This window comes from Podarcis melisellensis (assembly GCF_964234715.1).
Source record: "Podarcis melisellensis genome assembly, chromosome: 6".
NCBI lineage: Eukaryota > Metazoa > Chordata > Lepidosauria > Squamata > Lacertidae > Podarcis > Podarcis melisellensis.
The window spans coordinates 48,470,132-48,491,747 of NC_138538.1; the positions used below are offsets into that span (position 1 = coordinate 48,470,132).

The 21,616-nt window shown below is 45.0% G+C and overlaps 2 protein-coding genes across 9 annotated transcripts; one reads left to right on the forward strand and one right to left on the reverse strand.

Annotated features, from left to right (window-relative positions):
• The first annotated feature begins 413 nt into the window (after positions 1-413).
• TMEM125 (transmembrane protein 125) lies at positions 414-14,299 on the forward strand. Of its 7 annotated transcripts, none has more exons than XM_081916214.1 (2): positions 414-533; positions 11,452-14,299. In XM_081916214.1, exon 2 carries the CDS (start codon positions 11,753-11,755, stop codon positions 12,422-12,424), a length of 672 nt encoding a protein of 223 aa, XP_081772340.1. In that variant the 5' UTR covers positions 414-533; positions 11,452-11,752; the 3' UTR covers positions 12,425-14,299. The 7 variants fall into 7 exon arrangements, with proteins under 7 accessions (XP_081772340.1, XP_081772337.1, XP_081772338.1 ...); XM_081916211.1 differs by having other exon boundaries at positions 484-632; XM_081916212.1 differs by lacking the exon at positions 414-533 and adding an exon at positions 2,954-3,110.
• Positions 14,300-14,889: 590 nt separating this feature from the next.
• On the reverse strand, positions 14,890-21,078 carry LOC309372543 (E3 ubiquitin-protein ligase TRIM56-like). Of its 2 annotated transcripts, none has more exons than XM_081916199.1 (2): positions 20,360-21,078; positions 14,890-18,950 (listed from the first exon to the last, which is right to left on the reverse strand). In XM_081916199.1, the coding sequence occupies exons 1-2, from the start codon at positions 20,499-20,501 to the stop codon at positions 16,885-16,887; spliced, it is 2,208 nt and encodes a 735-aa protein (XP_081772325.1). In that variant the 5' UTR covers positions 20,502-21,078; the 3' UTR covers positions 14,890-16,884. The 2 variants fall into 2 exon arrangements, with proteins under 2 accessions (XP_081772325.1, XP_081772324.1); XM_081916198.1 differs by having other exon boundaries at positions 20,318-21,078.
• Between the last annotated feature and the right edge of the window lie 538 nt (positions 21,079-21,616).

The window sequence follows — 21,616 nt, forward strand, 5'->3', positions numbered from 1 at the left end:
GGTAGTTGCTATAACTGCTTTAGAAACTTTTTTAGAAGATCAGCAGAGTCCTTAACAAGGCAGGTGCTCTTCAGAGTAAGCTACATGTAATGCTTTCTATGAACTAATTAATAATATGCATGCCTACAATACCTAAATCATTCATATCCCATGTTCTTCCGTATGTCCATCACTAATTCTTCCAGCAATGGCAGCGGATGTGACTCAATCTTTTTCTTGATAATTAGTAGGTAGCTAGGAGTGATCTTCCTCTGACAGGTGCTTAAAACACTCCTTAATAGTTAAGTCTTTGCTCCACAATGGTGCAATGCTGCCCTCAGGTGAGAAGTTTTCCCCATGGTGCACGCACACACAGGCACTTCAGAAGATGTAAATAGAGAACATGCCATAAGGATGTTGTCCTGATCAGAGAAGATTGCTGAACAACCCACTGCTGACAAACCATCTCACCAAGGGACTTTTGGAGTCTAGCACTTGCTGGAAGATTACTCCTAGACCAGAGGAAGTTCATGGAACAGAGGCAGAATGGCAATGTAGATTTTATTGGATGTTTTAGCTATGTTTACAGTCATGTCTTGGATTCTGAGGCAGCATAACAATCCTTTGTGCTCATGTCATGCCTGCATCACAAGGTAAGGTTTTTCTTTTCTTTTTTTACAAGAAGGTATGTTAGCATTTTTCTTTGTGTCAACATAGCTATGAAAACCATGCTTTGCATTCCAGTGCACACTTAGTCTTCATATTTCACCCAGCGTTTTCCAAATAAAACTTGCATGTTTTTAACAGGAATCAATTCACACATGGTATCAGCAGCATTGTCTCCTGCTGAAACATACCTGTTTAAATCAGACAGTATCTCTAGAGTAATATAAGTATTATACTGTATACAGTTGTGCAAATTGGTAGTCAACCAGAAGAAAGGTGTTGAAGATAGGGTTAGGGTGAGAATTAGTACCACAGATTTATAGAAGGAAATGTGAATTGTCATGCACATAATCAGGCATTACACCAGACAGTTTATGTTGCAAGAAGCCTACCAGAAGTTCAAAAAATCCTTCCAACTGAAGATATGACCATTGTCATTTATAGGAAAGGAATATGTGCTATTGTATTACACTCGGGTAAGGGAAGACACAATAAATGAAGAGAGGGAAGAGTAACAGAATCCAATAACTCAGCATGATTTAGAAATCGCATAACCTGGAATTGTGACTTTTTGTCAGTAACGAGGTAGGTAGGAAATGTGAAGCCAATGGAAGACAGGCCTTGTGGTATGTGATGGCAAGGTAGGGGAGAAAAAGGAAGAAAAGCAATCCTAGACTGCTGTTGTCACCATCAACCACAAATCTTTTAGCACTCAAAACCCAGGTGGCACTTTGCTTGACCGTGTGTTGGGTATGCTGAACTCTGACGTGAGCTTGCTGGGTGACCATATACATGGTTCTCTTTCTATCACATTTCTCTATCAAATGGAAATGACAATACCACATATCATAAGCTTTCTCGACCCCCACAATAATGAAGTACAGGCAGCACTGGAGTATTGAGATAAAAATATGTATTCAGTCAAGCCTTCAATCCCATGAAATGCAATGCATTTACAAGTCTTAGAAAATATCATATGCAATCTTATTCCCCCAAAAAACTGAATGTTTTTTACTTAAATATACCTCTGTATTGAAAGGTTTTGGGAACCTTAAGTTAATGGATAGAAGGGGGGCAGAGAGAGATGGTTCATAGTCTCTCTATTTTGTTAATCCAAAAACCAAGTACAGTGGTACCTCGGGTTACATACGCTTCAGGTTACATATGCTTCAGGTTACAGACTCCGCTAACCCAGAAATAGTACCTCAGGTTAAGAACTTTGCTTCAGGATGAGAACAGAAATCGTGCTCCGGTGGCGTGGTGGCAGCAGGAGGCCCCATTAGCTAAAGTGGTGCTTCAGGTTAAGAGCAGTTTCAGGTTAAGAACAGACCTCCGGAACGAATTAAGTACTTAACCCGAGGTACCACTGTATCTTGTTTATTCACTTACTTTATTTTGATGAAACCATCATGGGAGGAAAGGCTTTGAGGGTGTAAGGGGTTTGCTGCCCATCAGTCAAAGTCTGATCCATTCATTAGCCAATATTCCCACAAGTCCCTACTCTTTTAGAAATGATTATAGTATACTAACCTAGTCATACCATTGCTACTTAGACACTAAGGCAGGCATAGGCAAACTCAGCCTTCCAAATGTTTTGGGACTACAACTCCCATCATCCCTAGCAAAGGGACTAGTGGTCAGGGATGATGGGAGTTGTAGTCCCAAAAACACCTGGAGGGTCGGGTTTGCCTATGCCTGCACCAAGGCCTTCAGAAGATGCTGCCCAGTAAGAACTTTTTATCCCAAAGGCCAATAAAATGCTTTGCTTTAGGCTAAAAGAAAAGCTCTCTTTTCAAGAAGTCTGATGAAGATTCCTACCTTCCTGACGGGTGCACAAAAATGCAGAATGGCTGTGTTTCTTTCCTGGCACCACCCTGCATCCTAAATGGCCCCATGCCTCTCTGCTGCCCCTTAGCAAAAGTCAAGAATGTGACTGCGCTGCTCCTTAGGGGGTGGAAATGTGAACCCGTCTGGCAAGGAGCTTGTCTGGTGAGGGTTAACATAGAACTCTTTCAACCTGTATTTGCTTACCTCTGCCTGTATTGTATATCCTCCTGCTTCCCTTGCTCCATCAGCCTTCTTATTTCCGCTTCCCTCAAGCACACAGTCACCAGGCTGGAATGCTTCCAAGGACAACAGCAGGTTGTCTCTCCATCCCCACCCTTCTGGAGAATGTACCTGCCTGGGCAAAGGTCAGTGTATGCTACGAGCCTATCAGATGCGGCACCTGGGCTAGGACAGGCGGAGGAAGGAGGTGGGACTTGCACCTGTTGCTTGACAGGTAGACGCAGGCAGGGAGGGAAGAAGATTTATTTTAATTTTATCCTCGGGCCACAACCTGAAAATTGTCCCATCCGTCAAGTATAATAGCAGGAAAAGACGATACCAGCATCCTGGCAAGTCCAAGAGCTTAGGCAAAAGAAACAAGACTTGATACAGCATCTTCTGTGAAGAATCAGCTTTAGGTGAGTGAAGCTGATGTCCCTTCCAGCAATTACCTGGTTGTCTCCACTACATACTGTCATCTTCCCTTTCAGTCAAGGCTTGGCGTGGGATTGAAAGCTCTTCAAATTCCACGCATACACGCTGCTCGTCCCTTGTTAGCCTGCAACTATATTTAGGGGCATTCCTGAGGGACTGGTGTGCTGCCTTTTGCTCAGATACCTTCAGGATATGAGGATGTGTGGAAAGGAGACGGGGTCTTTCCTCAAAGCTTCTCTTCCTCTGATCACCAACACCACCATTATTTGAACTTCATTTAATAATGGCTTCCTAGGAAACATCTGTTGCAACTGTGAAACTGCTAGCAGATTTGCAGAGCTAAGCTGAGTCTGGTATGGTTTCATATTGGATGGGGGACTGTGTGTTGAGATTCCTGCATTGCAGAGGGTTGGACTAGATGATCCTCAGGGTCCCTTCAAACTCTACCATTCTAATATATCATGATCTCAAAGTGCCTGGAAGAATTCCGCTATGTCTGCCCTTGTTCAGTAGCCCCATAGACTTAGCTGTGATTCCTGCATAGCAGAGGGCTGGACTAGATGACTGTGGGGGTCCCTTCCAACTCAACAATTCTACGGTTCTAAAAGCAAGGAGGGATGAGAAGGAGTGCAAGAGGTCCTTTCCCATATGGGTTAATGCTGAATAGTTGAGAATCCAAGCTGGCTGTAATCCCTTCCTGGCCGCAGGCAATCCAGCAAAACACAGCAAGCAGTGTGTTAGAAGCCATCGTGTGCCAACAGCAGCACAGATCCCAGGCAAGTACCGCTTAGAGCACGCAGCTGCTCTTTTGCCGGCTTGGCATATAAGTGACGTGGATGGAACCATGGACTTGGATGCCTCTGCCCATGAATCCACAGGGTACAATCGGTTGTTCCTCCAGGAGTTCAAACTTCACACACAGGTAGAATGGAAAGGCTTGTGTGATGCACAGAGAGGGTGGGGGAATTTATTCAACTCCTCCTGGCCTTCCTACAAATCACTGAGCTTTGATTTCTGCATCAATGCAGCCTCAGCTGGCAACGTGCCCTGAAGAAGCCTGTTCTCCTTATGGTTTTAACAGTGATCTCATGCTCTGTCAGGCTTGGCCTGACACGGTCAGGCTGTGTCTGGATCAGGCCCCTCCCCTCTCTGACCACCTGGTTCTGCCAAGGCTAGGCTCAAATAACCACTGATCTAGATGTTAAGCAATTGGCCAAAATAAAGGGGATCTGTTTCAAGAGGAGCAGGGATTTTTAGCTATCTCCTTAGTTCCCTGTAAAGTAGTAGTACTTTCACTGAACATCTTCCAGATCTCTTAACTGACGCAGCAACAAGAGCTTAAACTGGCTTTTAAAGATAGCCTGGACCCATGCATGTTTAAAAGTTTACTCACGAGGCAACTCCTACTGACTTCTAAGTAAGTGTGCATATGATTGCAGCCTTAGATAGTGGTGGATTTTAACAGTAAGATGCTCGTATGATTAGACCTCACTTCACTTTGACCCATGAGCCACATTTCCTGCTTATGTTCAGTCCTGATACCTGACTGATCTCTCCAAAGTGCAGTTATCTTTAGTGCTGAGCTGAAATAGGGTAGTGGTGCATTTTGTGGAGATCTCTGGCCCCTCTGATACGATGCCTTGCTTTTTCATCCATTTTTTACATTCCTCGGCAAAAGGGGATGAATAAACTGTAAGAAGGTGGATGCCGGAGGAAGAGTGTACATGCCTCTGTTGCCAAAGCAACAGGGCAAACGTTCCCTCAGGCTGGGATGCACATACGAAGTGCCTCCCATTGAAAGGAATGCAATGCAGAGACAAGATATGCAGGTGTCATTTCTCTGGGCTGCATTGCTTCCAATGGGATGCGCATCTCAAGGTGAGGGAGTTTCTCCCCCTTACACCAGTGGCAGTACAGGGAAACCGTATTTGTGAAAAGGCCCTTTAAAAAAGGATAAAAGAGGATGAAGGTAAGGGATTTTATTTATTGTGAAAACTTTCAAGTGGCAGCTTTTACAGTGAAAAATTGTAATGAAAATGCATCATAGCATTGTGTTGCTCTACTTTTAGCATATCCTCCTACCAGTGTTTGGCATTTTCCCACCGCAGACGTGTAATGGTAAGAGAGTGAGCTGGTGCTTTATCGTGCAAGAAGCTTTAAACTCTGCCAGCTTAGACAGTGGGATGCAAAGCTCCCTCTCCACAAGGGCTGTCTTCAGTCATTCACATTGCTGTACAGTGGTAGCTCAGGTTAAGTACTTAATTCGTTCCGGAGGTCCATTCTTAACCTGAAACTGTTCTTAACGTGAAGCACCACTTTAGCTAATGGGGCCTCCTGCTGCCACCGCGCTGCCGGAGCCCAATTTCTGTTCTTATCCTGAAGCAAAGTTCTTAACCGGAAGCACTATTTCTGGGTTAGCGGAGTGTGTAACCTGAAGCGTATGTAACCCGAGGTATCACTGTATACTCTATAGCAGGAGCGGGGAACCTCAGGCCCAGGTACCAAATGCAGCCTTGGGACTCTCCCTAAGCTACACCCCACATAGGTCCTACCCCACACCTTCTGTGCTTTGGCTTGGCTGGACTATGCCCTAGGCCTGTCTTGATTGCTTGATTTTGTTTGTCTGGATGGGAGATGGAGAGATGTGTGGAATAAGGCCTACTCATATGTGGAATGAGGCCTACTTATTTCTTTTTCTGTCCACTCTTTAATTTTTTTAAACAAATTCCATTTATAGACTGCTTTACTATCCAAAACACCTCAAAGAAGTTTACATACAGAATACGTACGGTTAAACCATATTGAATGATTCACATAACAAAATACATAAAAATATACATATCCTAAAAAGGTAATACGCCTCTGGCCCCACCTACTTTTGCTTCTGATCTTGCCCACCTCTGGCTTGTGGCCCTCAGGCTGTAAAGGGTTCCTTATCCTGCTCTGTAAGAGGAACTGGGAGCCTGTGGATCTCGCCATTTCCATCAGTCTCGTGGGATGTCACGAGTTGTAGCGCAACATCCTGAGAGCCACCGGCTCCCCACTCCTGCTATAAAGTCACAAATGGTACTATACTATACAGTACGTAAAATACAGGTCAGTCCTAGGCAAAAGGTAGACAGCAAGAAGCTGAGTGGCTTTCAGAAGATTAAGGGGCAGCATGCAGATTTAGCAAGCACTGCATTTACTCATGAAAATGACTCTGTTTTTCGTTCTGTTCCTGCCATTTTCAATATCCTTCTAAACAAAGTTTGTAGCTGTAGAGGCTGCAAAGATATTCCAAGGTCGCCTTGGCAGGGATGCACTTGCTTGGGACAGTAGCATTTCTGTCTGTTACATATGGGAATACTTAACAGCCATTTCCTGGAGATTCCCTGGAGGGAGACGTCAGGAGCACTGGCGGACGAAGGTGGGGACATGAGGAGTGGTCCGGCCCAGGTGCCGTGCCGAGGGGGGTGACATCGCGGCCACCCAGCCCCCCTGGGACGCTCGGTGCTCACTGCGCACCCCCGGGACATGCGCTGCCTGCCACGCACCCCACGGGAGGCGCTCTATGCCCCCTGGGACACGTGCCAGCCACACCCCCAAATGTACACCGCAGGTAGCTCCACCACTGGTCAGAAGAGCAAGGTGTTTACTTGTGGTTACATGTAGAGACAACTGACAAATGGTTTGCATCTGAGCAGTGGGGGGGGGGGGAGAGTTTACTACACAGAAGGTCCTAACACCCTATCCAGGTCTCCGTTCTTCCTAGACAAAGACTTGCGTCTCAAGGGTTAAGGCAGCCTTGACGCAAGGATCTATTGTTCAACAAGCCGGAGAGCCAGTTGGTGACAAGAGGCAGATGCTGATGAGGAACCATGTGAGGCTGGTGCTGTGAATGGGGCTTTATTACTGTGTGGGATCCCTGCCCTCTGCCGCTATCCTTGCTGCCAGCACCAGAGGCGAGCACAGCTCAGCTGAGGGATGTTGTGGCGATCTGATCCAGGAGCCCTAATGCAGCTAAGCTTTGACAGACAAGGCAGGTACTCTACAAGACAGGTGCACTATAGCACCAGGGGCAAGCTTGCTGAGGGGAGATCCCAGACTGCAGCACCAGTGAGTGGAATCTATTAGAATTCCTGGAGGGGGGGCTGCTTATGAGGGCCCATTGACCCATCACCATTAGGGCTGCCATAGGTCCAGATTTTCCCAGACATTACTGGGATTTCAAAGGCAGATTTGACATCTGGGGGGAATTTCCAAAAGGCGGCGCTTTGTCCTGGATCTTAGGCAGGTCGATTTGGGGGTCTTCATCGTGTCCTGGTTTTTACTTTTTGAAATATGGCAACCCTAATCCTCATTGGAAGTGGGATGTCATTGCGAAGGCCCCCATGTGGAAGATCACTTCAAAGAAGGATCTTTTATCAGCCCTGTGGAAGATGGAGCCTCATTTTAAGTATCCACTGGGAAGAAGCTTTATTGCAGGGGTAGCTTTAATGAGGTCCATCAATTTAGCCCTTGTGGTCAGATGTTGAAAAAGTGTAGCAACTGGGGCTGCTAATACTTTTCTGAAGATTGCTAGCTTCTACTATTTATTCGTTATGCTAAATACCCTGAGCATCTAAGGAACCAGCTATTTTTGCACATATTGCATGTATTTTCCAAGAAGATATGCCTTTTTAAAAAAATGTGCCTTTATTTCACAGAATGATCACCAACTCTAGTATTATACAAAATACCACCTTTCCCTCTTTTGTTTTCCAATACATTCTTGATTTTTATAGATAAGAAGTTCTAACCTAACTACTTACAACTTTCCAGCTGCCTACTCTGCAGACTGTAGTCCTACATTCATAAGCTGTCATGTGAAAGGTATTGCATATTTCTGCTTACTTTGGTTGCATTTTCTGCACATAAACCTTCCACTAAGATTCATGAGGCAGGCAGAATTTGTACAGGAGCAATGCTGGTATTTGGGGACTACTTTGATTTGTCTTGCTTAATAATCTCTAGCAACTGATTTGCTTTTCTACGTGTTAAGCGTGCATAAGCAATATTTATCTTACTTGAATGGTAGCAGGGTAGGATACATGACGAAGGTATTCTTCCCCATGCCATTCCCACAACTTTGCTCCTAAGCAACCTTGTGGTTGCAGTCTTGTAACTACTTACCTGGGAGTAAGCGCAGATGAACTAAATATGCATAGAATTTTACTGCACATTTTAGCTGCTACTGACCTCTTTACTCTCTTCTTGTAATCATTTGCAGTTGTGTAGGCACACTGCAAAAATCTAACTTCTCATTGTGGGTTTGCCCCTTGGTTTTATTTTTGCTGACTCTTTTGAAGCTTTTGACCTTGCGCTGTTGTTTTATCTGCTTTTTTATGTTGTGATTTTGCCTGCAGTTTTAAATTACTTGCTTCCCGTGGATATTGTGAACAGCTCTGAAAAGCCACAACGGCTGGAGATTGTTTTGAAAATCAGTTTATTAACAATCATCTTAAACCATTTGCATCATCTATACCGTATTTTTCACTCCATAAGATGCATCAGACCATAAGACGCACCTAGTTTTTGGAGGAGGAAAACAAGAAAAAAAATATTCTGAATCCCAGAAGCCAGAACAGCAAGAGGGATCGCTACGCAGTGAAAGCAGCAATCCCTCTTGCTGTTCTGGCTTCTGGGATAGCTGCGCAGCCTGCATTCGCTCCATAAGACGCACACACATTTCCCCTTACTTTTTAGGAGGGAAAAAGTGAGTCTTATAGAGCAAAATATACGGTAAATGTTGCTACTTTGCCTCACATTCTCTCCAGAGTGCTAATGAACTAAAAACTCGCAGACAAAGTAGGGTATGATGATTTAAAAATCGTATGTGAAACCCAGCTCTCTCTTTGCCTCTTCAAGCCCAAATCTCCTTAGCCATCAGTGCTACTCCTCCTGCATATAGGCTTTACTTTCTTGAATCCCTGGTGGTCATGACTTCTTTGGATTACATTAGGCGTGCTATTGTACTAACGAACCTTCCTGCACTGCTGTGAAAAGCTATAAGGATGTTACTGTTTGGAAAGCGAACACCTCTAAATCCTTTAATCTATTTCTAGACTGCAAAGTGAATCAACAATATACAGTAGTATCTCGGGTTAAGATCTTACCAATTTGTTCTGGAGGTCCGTTCTTAACCTGAAACTGTTCTTAACCTGAAGCACCACTTTAGCTAATGCGGCCTCCCGCTGCCACTGCGCCGCCAGAGCATGATTTCTGTTCTCATCCTGAAGCAAAGTTCTTAACCCGAGGTACTATTTCTGGGTTAGCGGAGTCTGTAACCTGAAGCATCTGTAACCTGAGGTACCACAGTGGTGCTTCAGGTTACAGACTCCGCTAACCCACAAATAGTACCTCTGGTTAAGAACTTTGCTTCAGGATGAGAACAGAAATTGCGTGGTGGCAGCGTGGCAGCAGCGGGAGGCCCCATTAGCTAAAGTGGTGCTTCAGGTTAAGAACAGTTTCAGGTTAAGAACGGACCTCCAGAACGAATTAAGTTCTTAACCCAAGGTACCACTGTACAACTTTTTAAAGATTTCAATACAATCTTGTGCTGCTCTGCTATAATAGACCCGATAAGAAAGACCCCCCCCTGTAAGAGAACTTTTTCTGCCCCTTGAAGATCAAATGTGTTGAGGTTGTGTGTATGTGTGCAAGCATATGTATGCAGACTTGCATGGGTTGGGTTTTTTTGCCAAGTCTTTGACGTGGGTGAAAGAAAGACTAGTTTCTCCCCTGTTTCCAGCTACCTCCTGCCTTTGGAAACCTGCTGGAGAGGGACTCTGAGCAACATCTTGGGAGAGGTGAATGGAGGAGCAAGGCAAAACTGTCAAGATCCCTTGTTATTTTTGGTATTGCTAGGAGGTATAATGTTGCTAATGTAATCTTGCTATATTATAGTACTGAAATGTGTTTTGTATGTTCTTAGATTTGTAGTTATGCTGTTGTTTATTATGCTATTATGGAATTATTCTTACGACGGTTGCTTTACAGATGTGGTTCATTTTTATTTCTTGTAAAATGGTTCTTTTGTGGAAAGGCAGCATACAAATAAGATGATTATTATTGTGATTTTAGCATTTCTGGATTTAATGCAAGGCCATCTTTGGCCCCGATCCAGAGAGTTGTTCATAACCAGGTGTTGCATGCAACTATCAAAATGACGTCATAACCAAATGCACTGGACCAAGAAAGCAGATATGTATCCATGTTCAGTAGCATCCAGTGCTGATCTATACACATGTAAAGTGGATTTCTCCATTTGCTATTTCTCTCCACAGACAATAGGACCCTGTGCAGGTTTTTGTACATGCGAAACAGCAAGAACAGCCCTAAAACAGATTAAGTGTAGCTACACATGAGAGAGCTGCATATTTGTCTAGACTATCCTTGTTCAAATATGGAGGGGCCTGGAAGCAGTCTTCTGACAGTTATTTAACATTGACTGGAAAGTTCTGGACAGTCTTGGATAAGGTGTTTTGTTTTTTCATTGTTTCTGTGACAGTAATATGACTGGAGGATGTCTCCAATGATAAAAGCATATGATATGTATATTTTAAATATGAAAAAATAAACTAAAGGAAGAAATCACAAAACTTGGATTTCTGCTTTGGCTACTCACCCTTCACCATTATCTAATGAAAGAACGGCCCAATTCTATTTATTTTTCTATCTCTCTTTTTCGTGTCATAAGCAAAGCTGGGTGCCATTCCCAATTGCCTCACTCCAGCACAGATGTTAACACAGAGAATAGAACTCAGAATCCTGAGGAATAACAGCATTCATCGTTTTCAAAATGATTCTAAGCACTGTGGAGATAACATTGTCCTCAAGATGGGTGTGCAGCACATGGTAAAATCAGTAAAGGCTGAGGCAGAGATGAGAACTGCATTTCCTGTATAGTGTTGGAGCTTCTCTATGACAGAATGATTTGGATTCTGCAAAACGAGAAAAATCTGTCCAAATGGTTGGTTTGTTTTCATATGGATAGTTCAAGGGCAAATTACAATTTACTTATGAAAGCAGAATTCTGCTTTTCTTGGCATGCGGATCTAGGGTTGGCAACGTGCAGAATTTTGATTTATTTTCCTAAGGCATGGACAGGGCTATTGCCCTGCCCACAAAAAGCAGGTTTTACTTGCATGGACATTAGCTGACCCCAGAGGGAGTGGCGTTTTCCTTATGACTCTTTTTTCTTTGGAACTCCGGGAGTGGAGTTTCAAGGGAAAGGAGGTGGGTCCCTTCCCTCTCTAGAGGCAATCTTCAATCCGTAACCTTTTGCCGTCATTTCTTTTTCAGATATGTGCCAGGATCCCCGTGAGCTTGGAAGCAAATGAGCTACAAGGCTGAAGCAGCTTTTCACTTTTGGCTTCAAGAGAGAGGAGTCCTACATTCCTCCTGTGCTGCACTTCTGACAGCATACAGTAATACGCTGGCTGCAGGCTTTTGGCTCTGGCACTGCTCCCTCACATAGGAAGAAAAAGTGAAGGGTGCTGCCCTCTCCTGCTGGGAAATGTCACACCCATCCAGGCTTGCCAGCTGAAGCGGCAGCTCCATCTGCACGACCCACCTTTATGTAGGAGCCAATACAGTGTCCAGCATGCCTGAATTAGAGCCGCTGGGTGTGCCCAGACCCCCAGCCAACGCCAGCCGGATCCAGAGGAATATCCTGGAGGAACATGTGGAGCTATGGTGGTTCCAGGAGCCCAGAAAATCATTTGTCTGCTATGGGGTAGCAGTGGCTCTGATCCTTGCCTGTGGGGTAGGTGGCATTGCACTGCTCTATAGTACAAGCAGCCGCTCTGGGGAATGGAGGCTGGCAGTGGGCACAACACTCTGCCTACTGGCGCTCTTGGTCTTACTGAAGCAGCTGCTGAGCTCGGCCATCCAGGACATGAATTGCATTCGCAGCCGAGAGCAAGTTGCGCTACTGAAGAGCGGCGGTGCCTCGGACTGTGCGGTGTTGCTCGTGACATCCCTGGTGCTGCTGGTGTGTGGCACAGTCCTCACTGTGCTTTCCACCACCAGCGTTGGCAGCAACCCAACTGCCCAACGCCCCCTTGCCAGCATGTTTGTCAGTGGCATTGTGCTCACAGCCTCTGGAGCGATCATCCTGCTCAGCCTGCTGCTCTATTTGATGTGGACTTCTTGTTGCTCAGCTGTGCCTCCGAACCGGGACGCTGGGGACAACAGCACCCTCTTCACCATCTCGGGACGCATCTCAGCCGACCGGCGGCTCGCTCCTACCTCTAGCACAGCAAATCTCATTTAACCCTCAAGTAAACGCCTAGTGGCTGCCGCCGCCTTTGACCACAGGGTTGAACTCTCAATATTGGACTGGCATTTGCACTTTACGACAACCAGCCTGGCCCAGATGTGTCTTCCTGTGCTGCACTCAGCAATGTGCCGGAATTTCTGCTGCAGAGCTGTGCTGCCAAGATAGCGGCCTGGGCTTGTTGGCCAGAGACCACAACACATAAAGATGTTTTCGCTACTGAGTGCTGGGAGATAAAGGTGTGGAAATAGTCGACGTTCCGAAGAAGGGCTTTTCTAGCACAACAGTGAAAATGGTACTAGAGGCTGTTCAATTTGGATAGAGTGTTTCTCACACACACAAATGTTCGTTTCACTAATTAGTTTCCCCAACATTTCTGAAGTGGCACCAGGCATTACCCCAACCTTTTTCTTTTTTAAAAAATAATTTATATTGATTTTCCCAACCTCTTAATGTTTATCTTTGCAGCCCCAAGGTCTACTTACTTTTACAAAAATGAATGATGCAATTATATGGAAATGGAATTTGGTGCCCAAACCTTGTTTTTGTGTGATGTGATTGTCATTATCATGGAATGCATACAGTTCTATTTTGAATGGATAGTTACATGGAGGCTGAGGGATAACTAAGCTGCATGGAGCATATATCCTAACAGTTTTATTGTCCTTGCCAGAACAGTGAAGACAGTGGCAGGCACGCACACACACACCCTTACTACCCAGCACTGGCCCCTGATAGCATGATACATGGATGGGAGTGACATTTCCTTGCTTGAATGCTCCTGCGTACTCAGGATTAGAAACAAGACCATGGAAATTGATACCAAGAATGTGTGCGTGTATACAAGATGAGCATCAATGTATGAGTGGCGAATACAGCTGGCATTGGGGGACTTAGTTCATAGAGTATGAGGAATTAATAACTACTTTGCTTACTCAGGAGACCTCTCTGTAAGGGAAATCATCAAAGCTAACAGCCAAGTAGGCTTGCTCTGTCTGTCAGTTTCTATCTACAGCACCTTCCCAAAAGGTCTTGAAGTAGACTCACATGTGGATACAAAAAATCAGTGGGTACAATTTATTTTGTGACCACAATTGTGCCCAACTGAGTTTCCCCACACTACTGTAACCATCTCTCTTTAGCTTGAATCAATTCTTAAGTTGAGGTGAGCCCCAAGCCCTGATTTATAAAGGAGCCCAGAATCCACAGCCTCTGCCCTGAATGAGTTGATGCTCAACAGGCAGAGCAAGGGCAGTATTTGCAACAGCTGATATAATTTTTTTAAAGGGCCAGGATCACTGAAAGGCTTACAATAGAAGCAGAAGCATGGCAATGTCTCCCATGATATACTACAGCAAGGCAGAAGGCTACACCTTCACAATTTGCCCTTATACCAAACACAAACCACACAACTGTATGCCATCAGTATGCAAATTGGTGAATCTAGGTATTCTGTACAAAGCAACTCCAGATTGTGCACTCAACAGTAAATTATACAAATTAGGAACAAGTTAATGTTTCCTTTTCCAATCCAAATACAAAATCTCAAGTTCCTTTTACAGGAGATGTAAGGAAATGAGATATGTGAAATGTTATGGTGGTAGTGGGGTCACCTACAGAGGAAATGAGTTGCAAGAGATTTAACTCATACAAGTCTCAAGCAGTCCTTTATTATTCTACTGCAGTACGATGCAGCAGGATAAATTTGTCTCATCTATTAATGCCTCTGTCAGCTCCCTGGATACAGTGCTGTATCTAGGGAATAATGATGCTTGGGTCAGTCTCCCTCCCCCTTTTAAATCTCATTTGATCATGTGTGCACTGAAAACCAATGTGAAATAAAGTATAGAAATTGTAGTGGGTTTGTTGCTAGGAGTGTGGGCTACATGCAGTTATTCACCAAACTGGTTCAAGGCCCAAACTTAAAAGTGCACCTATTATTCAGGTCCAGGTGCTGTCATAGCAGATTTCTTTAGGATACCTTAGTGAATAATATGTTGGCATCCCAAGCAGGCCATGTTCCCATGACCCCTGCCCTACCAGCCCCCACACTATAAGTGCCATCCAAGTTGTGTTCACATGTCCTCAAAGAAACCATCTGTGATTAAACCTTAAGGTAAAAGCCCACAAATCCAAGGCTTCAAAGTCATATTCCCTTTCTTTATATCGCACAAAGGTGAAAGCCAAGGACACAACACATTTTCATGCTCCAAGGATTAGGCATGGCTTTGATATAAGGCTGTGGACCTACTGCAAAAACTCAGTAAACTATATGTATATCCTTCAAGATTTTTCCAACATGGCAAAAACCTCTATGCCTACTTAGAAGTAATCTCACTGGGACTTACTTCTGAGTAAATATGCAAAAAGAGGCACATAGTGTCTCTCTTTGTGAAAAGTTAGTAGGCAACTTGAGACTTGCACTTTTCTACTGTCTACAAACCAGCTCCAAGTCACATGGCTTGAGAATGTACAACAAAATGGTTATTTATTCAATTTTATTAATATCAAAAGCATATACTGCAGAAATGTTAACAGCTCCTTAAGAATAAAGTAATGCACAATGGGGTACCCTTGACCCTGGCTACTCATGAGGCATGATGGCATTCAGCAGAGAGGTACCTGCACTCCTCTTCATACCTTCAACAGTTACCAATTTCTTAGAACACGGATGGGGAACTTGTGGCTCTCCAGATGCTGCTGGATGGATACTCCAAATATCCCTGACCATTGGCCATGCTAACTGGGACTGATGGGAGTTGGGAGTCCAAACAATCTCTGCAGGACCACAGGTTCCCCAACCTTGCTCCAGGAAAGGGGAGGGCACAGAAAAAGAGAGGAATGAAGTCAAGCTACAACAACTCCAAAAGACAAAGGTAAGAAGCCCAGTTGGTGACTGCAACAGCTTTGAAGCACTCTGGGCCACTGCTCTTTGAACAATGCCATAGTATCTGTAAAACTAATGGAGCGAAGGGAGGCTCAGGGGCCTAGCATAGGTGCAGGATGTTGAGGCTGATAAAATTCCTTCCTGTTTAATCAGAGGATAACTAGATGTAACAGGAACTAGATTCGCAGGCAGCATATGATCCCTTTACTCTTTAGGTTTTGGTCTCCTTTCCCCAGAAAATACATGTCTAGTCAACTTTCCCAAGCACAGGGCTATCAAAGGAAATCTACAGCATAGCTTGGTCAAAAAGGGAATGATCTGTAGGAACAATCTTGGCCTTGTGTTAAAAGGCAGCAGAAAGGCCACCTTCCAATACGTGTGCCTGCAGAAGGTGATATTGGGCTCTGCATCTTCAAGACTAGTCATTTGTGCATCCTTGGGCATACATGTGGAAAGTCAGAGAACTGGATGACTACTTTACTACCAAAATGAACAGCAGGAAGATTAGACAATAGCTCACCAACAACGGATTTTGGTGCCGACTACATGTGCATATAGCCATTCATAGGTGACATCTGCATGGATCTTAAATCATGGGCCTGGAGCTGTGTGCCTATAAATAGCTTGGAATACAATATTCCTGGTCTCAGCACCTCCACGTTTGCTTATGGAGCCAGTGACAGTTGTCAAGCCCTAGCAAAGACAGCATATTTAGTAGGCATTGAGTAAGGAACATGTATGCAAGGAGAATTATTGAATTTCTACAATTCTATGGGTACTCAGGGATTATGCAAGCGCATTAAATGCTTGTGAGAAGATGTATGTGAAAACACACTCACATTTCCACAAATCACACACTGAATGCATGTTTCTGTTAAAATTACACTAGAAGCTACGTTGCTTGTTCACATTGCCCCTTCTCAAAAAAATTCAATCTGATGGCAAGGCACAATAGTTCCTGGTCCACACAGCAGCAGGTGAAGGAAGTGGAATGTTATAAGCATAGTCTTTGTAAATATAATGGTAGGACCGAGACCTCCTCAGCACTAACCCTGGTGTCTGAATTTGAATTATCAGATTAAAAAAGGAATAGCTGGTCTATTGCTCATTGAATGAAGGACCAAGCCTGCTGATGCATCTACAAAATTTGCCATGACCACAATGTCAGAGAAGGTAGGAATGTCGGTTCCAAATAAAAGTCTGGCCACCTGTTCTCATGGGTCCTTCGACTGAGATCTGCATTGAAGCAGCAGACTCCAGAGGTCTGAACAAAGACAAGATCATAGTAATTGTGTGAATGTAATGCATGGTTTAAAGGTACATGTAAGATCTTGATCTACTGCCGTTATTCTCAAGTCAGGCTCTAACAATACCAAGAAGATTTCAGCAATGCATATTCATCTGAGTGTAACAGCATTTCTTACCCAGGGTCTGATCTTGGGTCTAGTAAAGGCTGAAGCCCATCTCAATATCTAGTTAACACAATAGTGCCAGTCTCCAGAAAGATGCTCAGTTTCCAGAAAGATGCTCAGAATTTCAGAATTAGGCACTTGATTCATACTCTAATGAGCTATAGCTCAATTTTACCGTATAGGTAAAAGACATGAGTGTTTCCATCTTCCCTCACTAAAATGAGGTTTTTACTATCAATGGCCAGGACTCTGGGTCTTCCCATCTGACCCTGGCCACTGAACACAACCTTCCCAGTATTATCATATGGCGAGAACTGTATCACTTTGAACTGATCAATCACAAAAATGTTCTTGTCTTCATCAACACAAATGCTGAATGGCTTGGACAGCAGTGAAGTTGAGGGGTTAAGCACATTCAGAACAACCCCAGACTTCTCCATGACCACAATTTGTTTCTTAATGAAGTCTGAAACAACAAACTCCTCCCAGCTATTTACAGCAATGAACAGGAATTTCCCCCCATGATAGTTGTCTGGCTGGACTCTACCAACACATGCCCCAGATGGGCTATACAATGAGATGGAACAGAGAGTTCCTTCACTAACAGCCACATAAGAGTCTCCATATGAGGCAAGGGGATAGGACGATTCAGAGCCCCTCAGCTGCAGTTTACGCAGGAATAATCCATCAAGATTCAGGAAAAAAAGATGAGTCTCTGAGGAACAGGCCAGGATTTTTCCACACACAGAGATGCCACAGAAGACAGAATTAGATGCAGGCAAAGGAATCACCCCCTCAAAGTGGCCAAAGGCGCTATATTGCTTTATCTCAGCATTTGCCTGATCCAAAAGGACGACTTGACCACTGTGAGGCACAACAGCAATCCCAGTGATATTAGGCTTTTGTTTGGTGAGGGATGGATCTAGCTGAAAGCTGAAAGCATACCCTGCTCTTCTGCTCCAGGCAGTGCAGGAAAAAGAGCTTTTAAAGTCAGATTCACTTGTGAGGGAGTCTTCATCTGAATCAGAAGGAGTGCCCGTAACCTCCCCACTCTCCTCGCCCAGAGATGTCAATGACTCACTGCCCAGCTCCAACGGCTGCGCATTTCTTGTGGGTTGCTCCCCAGGAAAGACAAGACTGAAAATTGATGCTTCAGAGAGTTGCTGGGGTTCATCCCAGGCAATGGTTAATTTTGGAATCTGACTTTGGAGTTGTGGCAGTCTGTGCGCCTGAAGCTCCTCAACTCTAGTCCTGATCATTCCTTCCAGGTGAAGGATCTCAGAGTCCTTCCCAACACATAGAATACGCTGAGAAAACTCTTGAGTGTTCATTGCTTTGTCCTTCTGACTCTGCAGCTCCTTCTGTGCTAAACAAAAACGCTCCAGCTGCTCTGTTAGGAAGGCATTCAGTTTTGCCAAAGCACAGTCCTTCTGGGCAAAGATGTAAGTAGTGATATCTTCCACATACTTGCAGATCTTCTCCTTGACACGTTCACTCTCTACTTTGAGTTTGTCCATTGCCTCCTCCACAGCTTTCTCTTGTTCAGAGATGCAGGTAATTGTTCCCTGCAAGCTCTTGATCAACTGCTCTACAGAAGGTCGTTTCCGCTGCACTGCACTGGACATGGACACCACTTTGTGCTGGAAATGGTCCAGCATGCGACAATCCCTGCAGATGGACATGCTGCAGGTATCACAGAAGAAACGGAGCGCCTCCTGTGGGTGATCTTGGCACCACAATTCCTGTAAGAATCTTACCTCAGTGTCATAATGCCCAGCAAGGAACTCTTCCAGGTTCACCACCTTATGGTGCAGAGTGAGGCGGGAGCAGCAGTGGCCCTGGGAACATATTTGGCACAAGAAATCCTTGCAATCCAGGCAACGGGCAGTGGCAGCCACAACCTTCTGAGCACTAGAGCAGACTGTGCACTCTAGGTCCTTGTTGTGCTTCATCTGGAACAGTTCCAAGAGGCTATTAATGAAGAAATTGGTCTTCAGCCCCACAGAACCTCCAGGAACTTCCGACTGCAGACGGCACTCTGGACAATGTATTGTCCCATTTTCTACCAAGGGCTCTAGGCATTTTTGGCAGTAGGTATGCAGACATGGCAAGATTTTGGGCACCACATACAGGTCATAGCAGATTTTGCAAGTCAAAAAATCTTCCCGAATCAAATCCTGCAGTGACGTGGAACTCTGAGTTGCCATGATCTTGTCTGGTCGGTCTACAAACAGAACAAGAGACAATCAGCATGGCCCAACTGGGTCTTGCACCAGCTATGAGGCGGAGGTGGGTGGGTTTAGATGTTGTGTCAATAAACCTAGCAAGCTCTTTGCCTACTAATTCCAAGAGAGCCACACCAGACCTGTTGAAAGGGAGGTGGAAATGTAACTCAAGACTACAACCCTATGCACTCAGCTAGAAAATAAGTCCTGCTGGATGGAGCTTACTTCTGAACAGATATAGCTAGGACTGCAGTCAGTAATATAAATAAGGATTTGTGATTAGGGAGCCAGGAACTGCCCCCAAAGGAACTGGAAATAAAATTACCGCCTTCAGTGCTGTAGCACAAGGGAACTGGAGAAGGGATTGGAGAGAATAACACTTGGTCAAACATTAGCAAGCAGAGATGGGCTACTGGTACATTTTGTGCAACAGTGTAGAACTTCAGTCTAGGAAAAAGCATGAAAGCCATGCATAGATTACAACAATGGAACCAGAAAAAATATGGGGGGTGTGCAGGGAGAGAACTTTGCCCCATGTTAGACCTCTGAAAGGGAAATAATGGGGAAGAGCCCTAGCTCAGTGGCTGGGCAGCTGCTGTCATGGACTTCAAAGACGCTCAAACTCAGGATGAAAGGGAGAAACGAGCTAAGAGGAAGACATGTTTTGCAAACCCTCACCATGCTCATTTCCCACCTAGAAACCTATGGCCCCACTGTGGATGTGTGAATCCAGGATTGGCCTCCACAGTCACTTATGGACTCACTGTTAAGACCATGTTCATGGAAGACAATCTTACTCGGCTATGAGTGATCACCGAATAATAAGAGGAGCTCTGTATACAGAATGTCCCAAGTTCAAACCCTGTCCTATCCAGGTAGGGCTGGAGTGGGGAGGGGATTGCTACCAGTCAGTGCAGAAGATCTTGTGATAGATGGAACAATGGTCTGACATTAATACTCCGAACCTAAGGAACATTCTCTGAAATATGTGATATGGATTTTGATGGGAGTTAAATTTCAAGCAATCATATTTAAGATTACAGGCTTAATTTCCAGCTTGTGTTTTCGGTCTAATTTCCAAGTGCTGGCATAAGTGTGTGTGGAGTTCTTTTCGTAGAGAATAACGAAAAACCTATTTAACTTGCCCTACAGAAATGTGCCAGGGAATTGGCTCAGCAAGCGAGCCGGTCGAGATCGGGGAAATTGCAAAGCACCAGCGTGAGGAGGAGACGCTTCGCCAAGCGGGAAACCGCCTGCTTGTGGCCCGATCCTTTTCCTTCTATCCCTTTCGGGTTCTTTTGCGGGCGCCTCTCTCCCATTCCCCAGCCTCGCCCCCCCCCCCGCCCCACCCAAGGCAGTCACTCACCTGCAGGCGCTTCACGCGCAAACGCCCAGAACATTGCAACACCTTCCTCTAAGCGGGCAGTCTCTCGACCGGGCGCGAGCGATTTCCGCCTCGCGGCGTCATTTCCGGAAGGCGCTCTACCTCGCTCATCTTGGTAGCAGAGCCGCCTCCTCTCCGGTTTCCTGTTTGAGTTAAGAGGCTCCATTTTGCACTGTTGAATCAGCGCGACTGGCTGCGAGCAGTCACGCCTCCCGGGCGCGTGGAGGGGGAGTTCCCTCTGCTAGTGTCCCGGCATTTTAAAGACTAGCAAATTTATTCCGGCAAAGTTCGGTAACAAGTAGAAACATAGGAAGCTGCCGTGTACAAAACCAGACCTTTGGTCCACCTAATTCATTGCCTATTTGGGGTTTTTTTCATTGGCGGCTCGTGGTTCTTCAAAGTTTTAGGAGCAGTTTCACCCAGCCCTACTCGGGATTCAGCTGATACCTTTTGAATGCGAAACCTGTACTCTGCCAAAAAACCTGTACTCTGCCAGTGAACTGTTACTCCTCTGCCCCTTATGGCAGGAAGTTAGAAAAATGAAGCGTCATTATCAGAAAAATGGGGCGGGCTTATGCTGACCATACATCTGGCTTTAGAGTCTTTTGAAAGAGGCCTGTCTTTGAAGGACTATTCAGTCCAAGCCTTTTAAATATAAAGAATATAAGAAGAGAGAACAGGGAACTTAGAAGTTGCCCATAAGTAGTAAACACAAGCTTGGCACCTTGATTACGTGATCAGACTTTACGCCACAGTGGTGAGATATATTCTATTTTCATTTATAGTAGCAATTTCTTCATGTGTGCCTCTTAGTATACATTAGTATATACAAATCTCTGTCCCATTTTTCAGAGCCTGCTATCATTAGGTTGAGTAAGGGTGCTACGCCCGTCAGCAGTTTCCAGGGGGTAGAGTAGTGGCACCAAGCTGTTTAGAGCTGCATGTGTCATGTGGCCATCTGATGACCTGTGCCCTCTAAACTAGCCTGCTGCCCTCAGGTGTGGTGGAGGATGCTGTCCCATCACCAGTGCTGGAGTAAAGATGTCTATTTATTGAGCATTCATCCTGGTTTGTTTGCAAGGAGGTAAGGTGATGTTATTTCAAAGTATTACTCCACACCTTCCAGTGCATTTCCCCATCATTTTCCTTACCACAAAAAGTCCACGCTTTGGGGGAAGTATGCTTGCCAGAGCAGCTTCATCACGCTGGCCACGTGACCCGGAAGTGTCTTCGGACAGCGCTGGCTCCCGGCCTCTTAAATGAGATGAGCGCACAACCCTA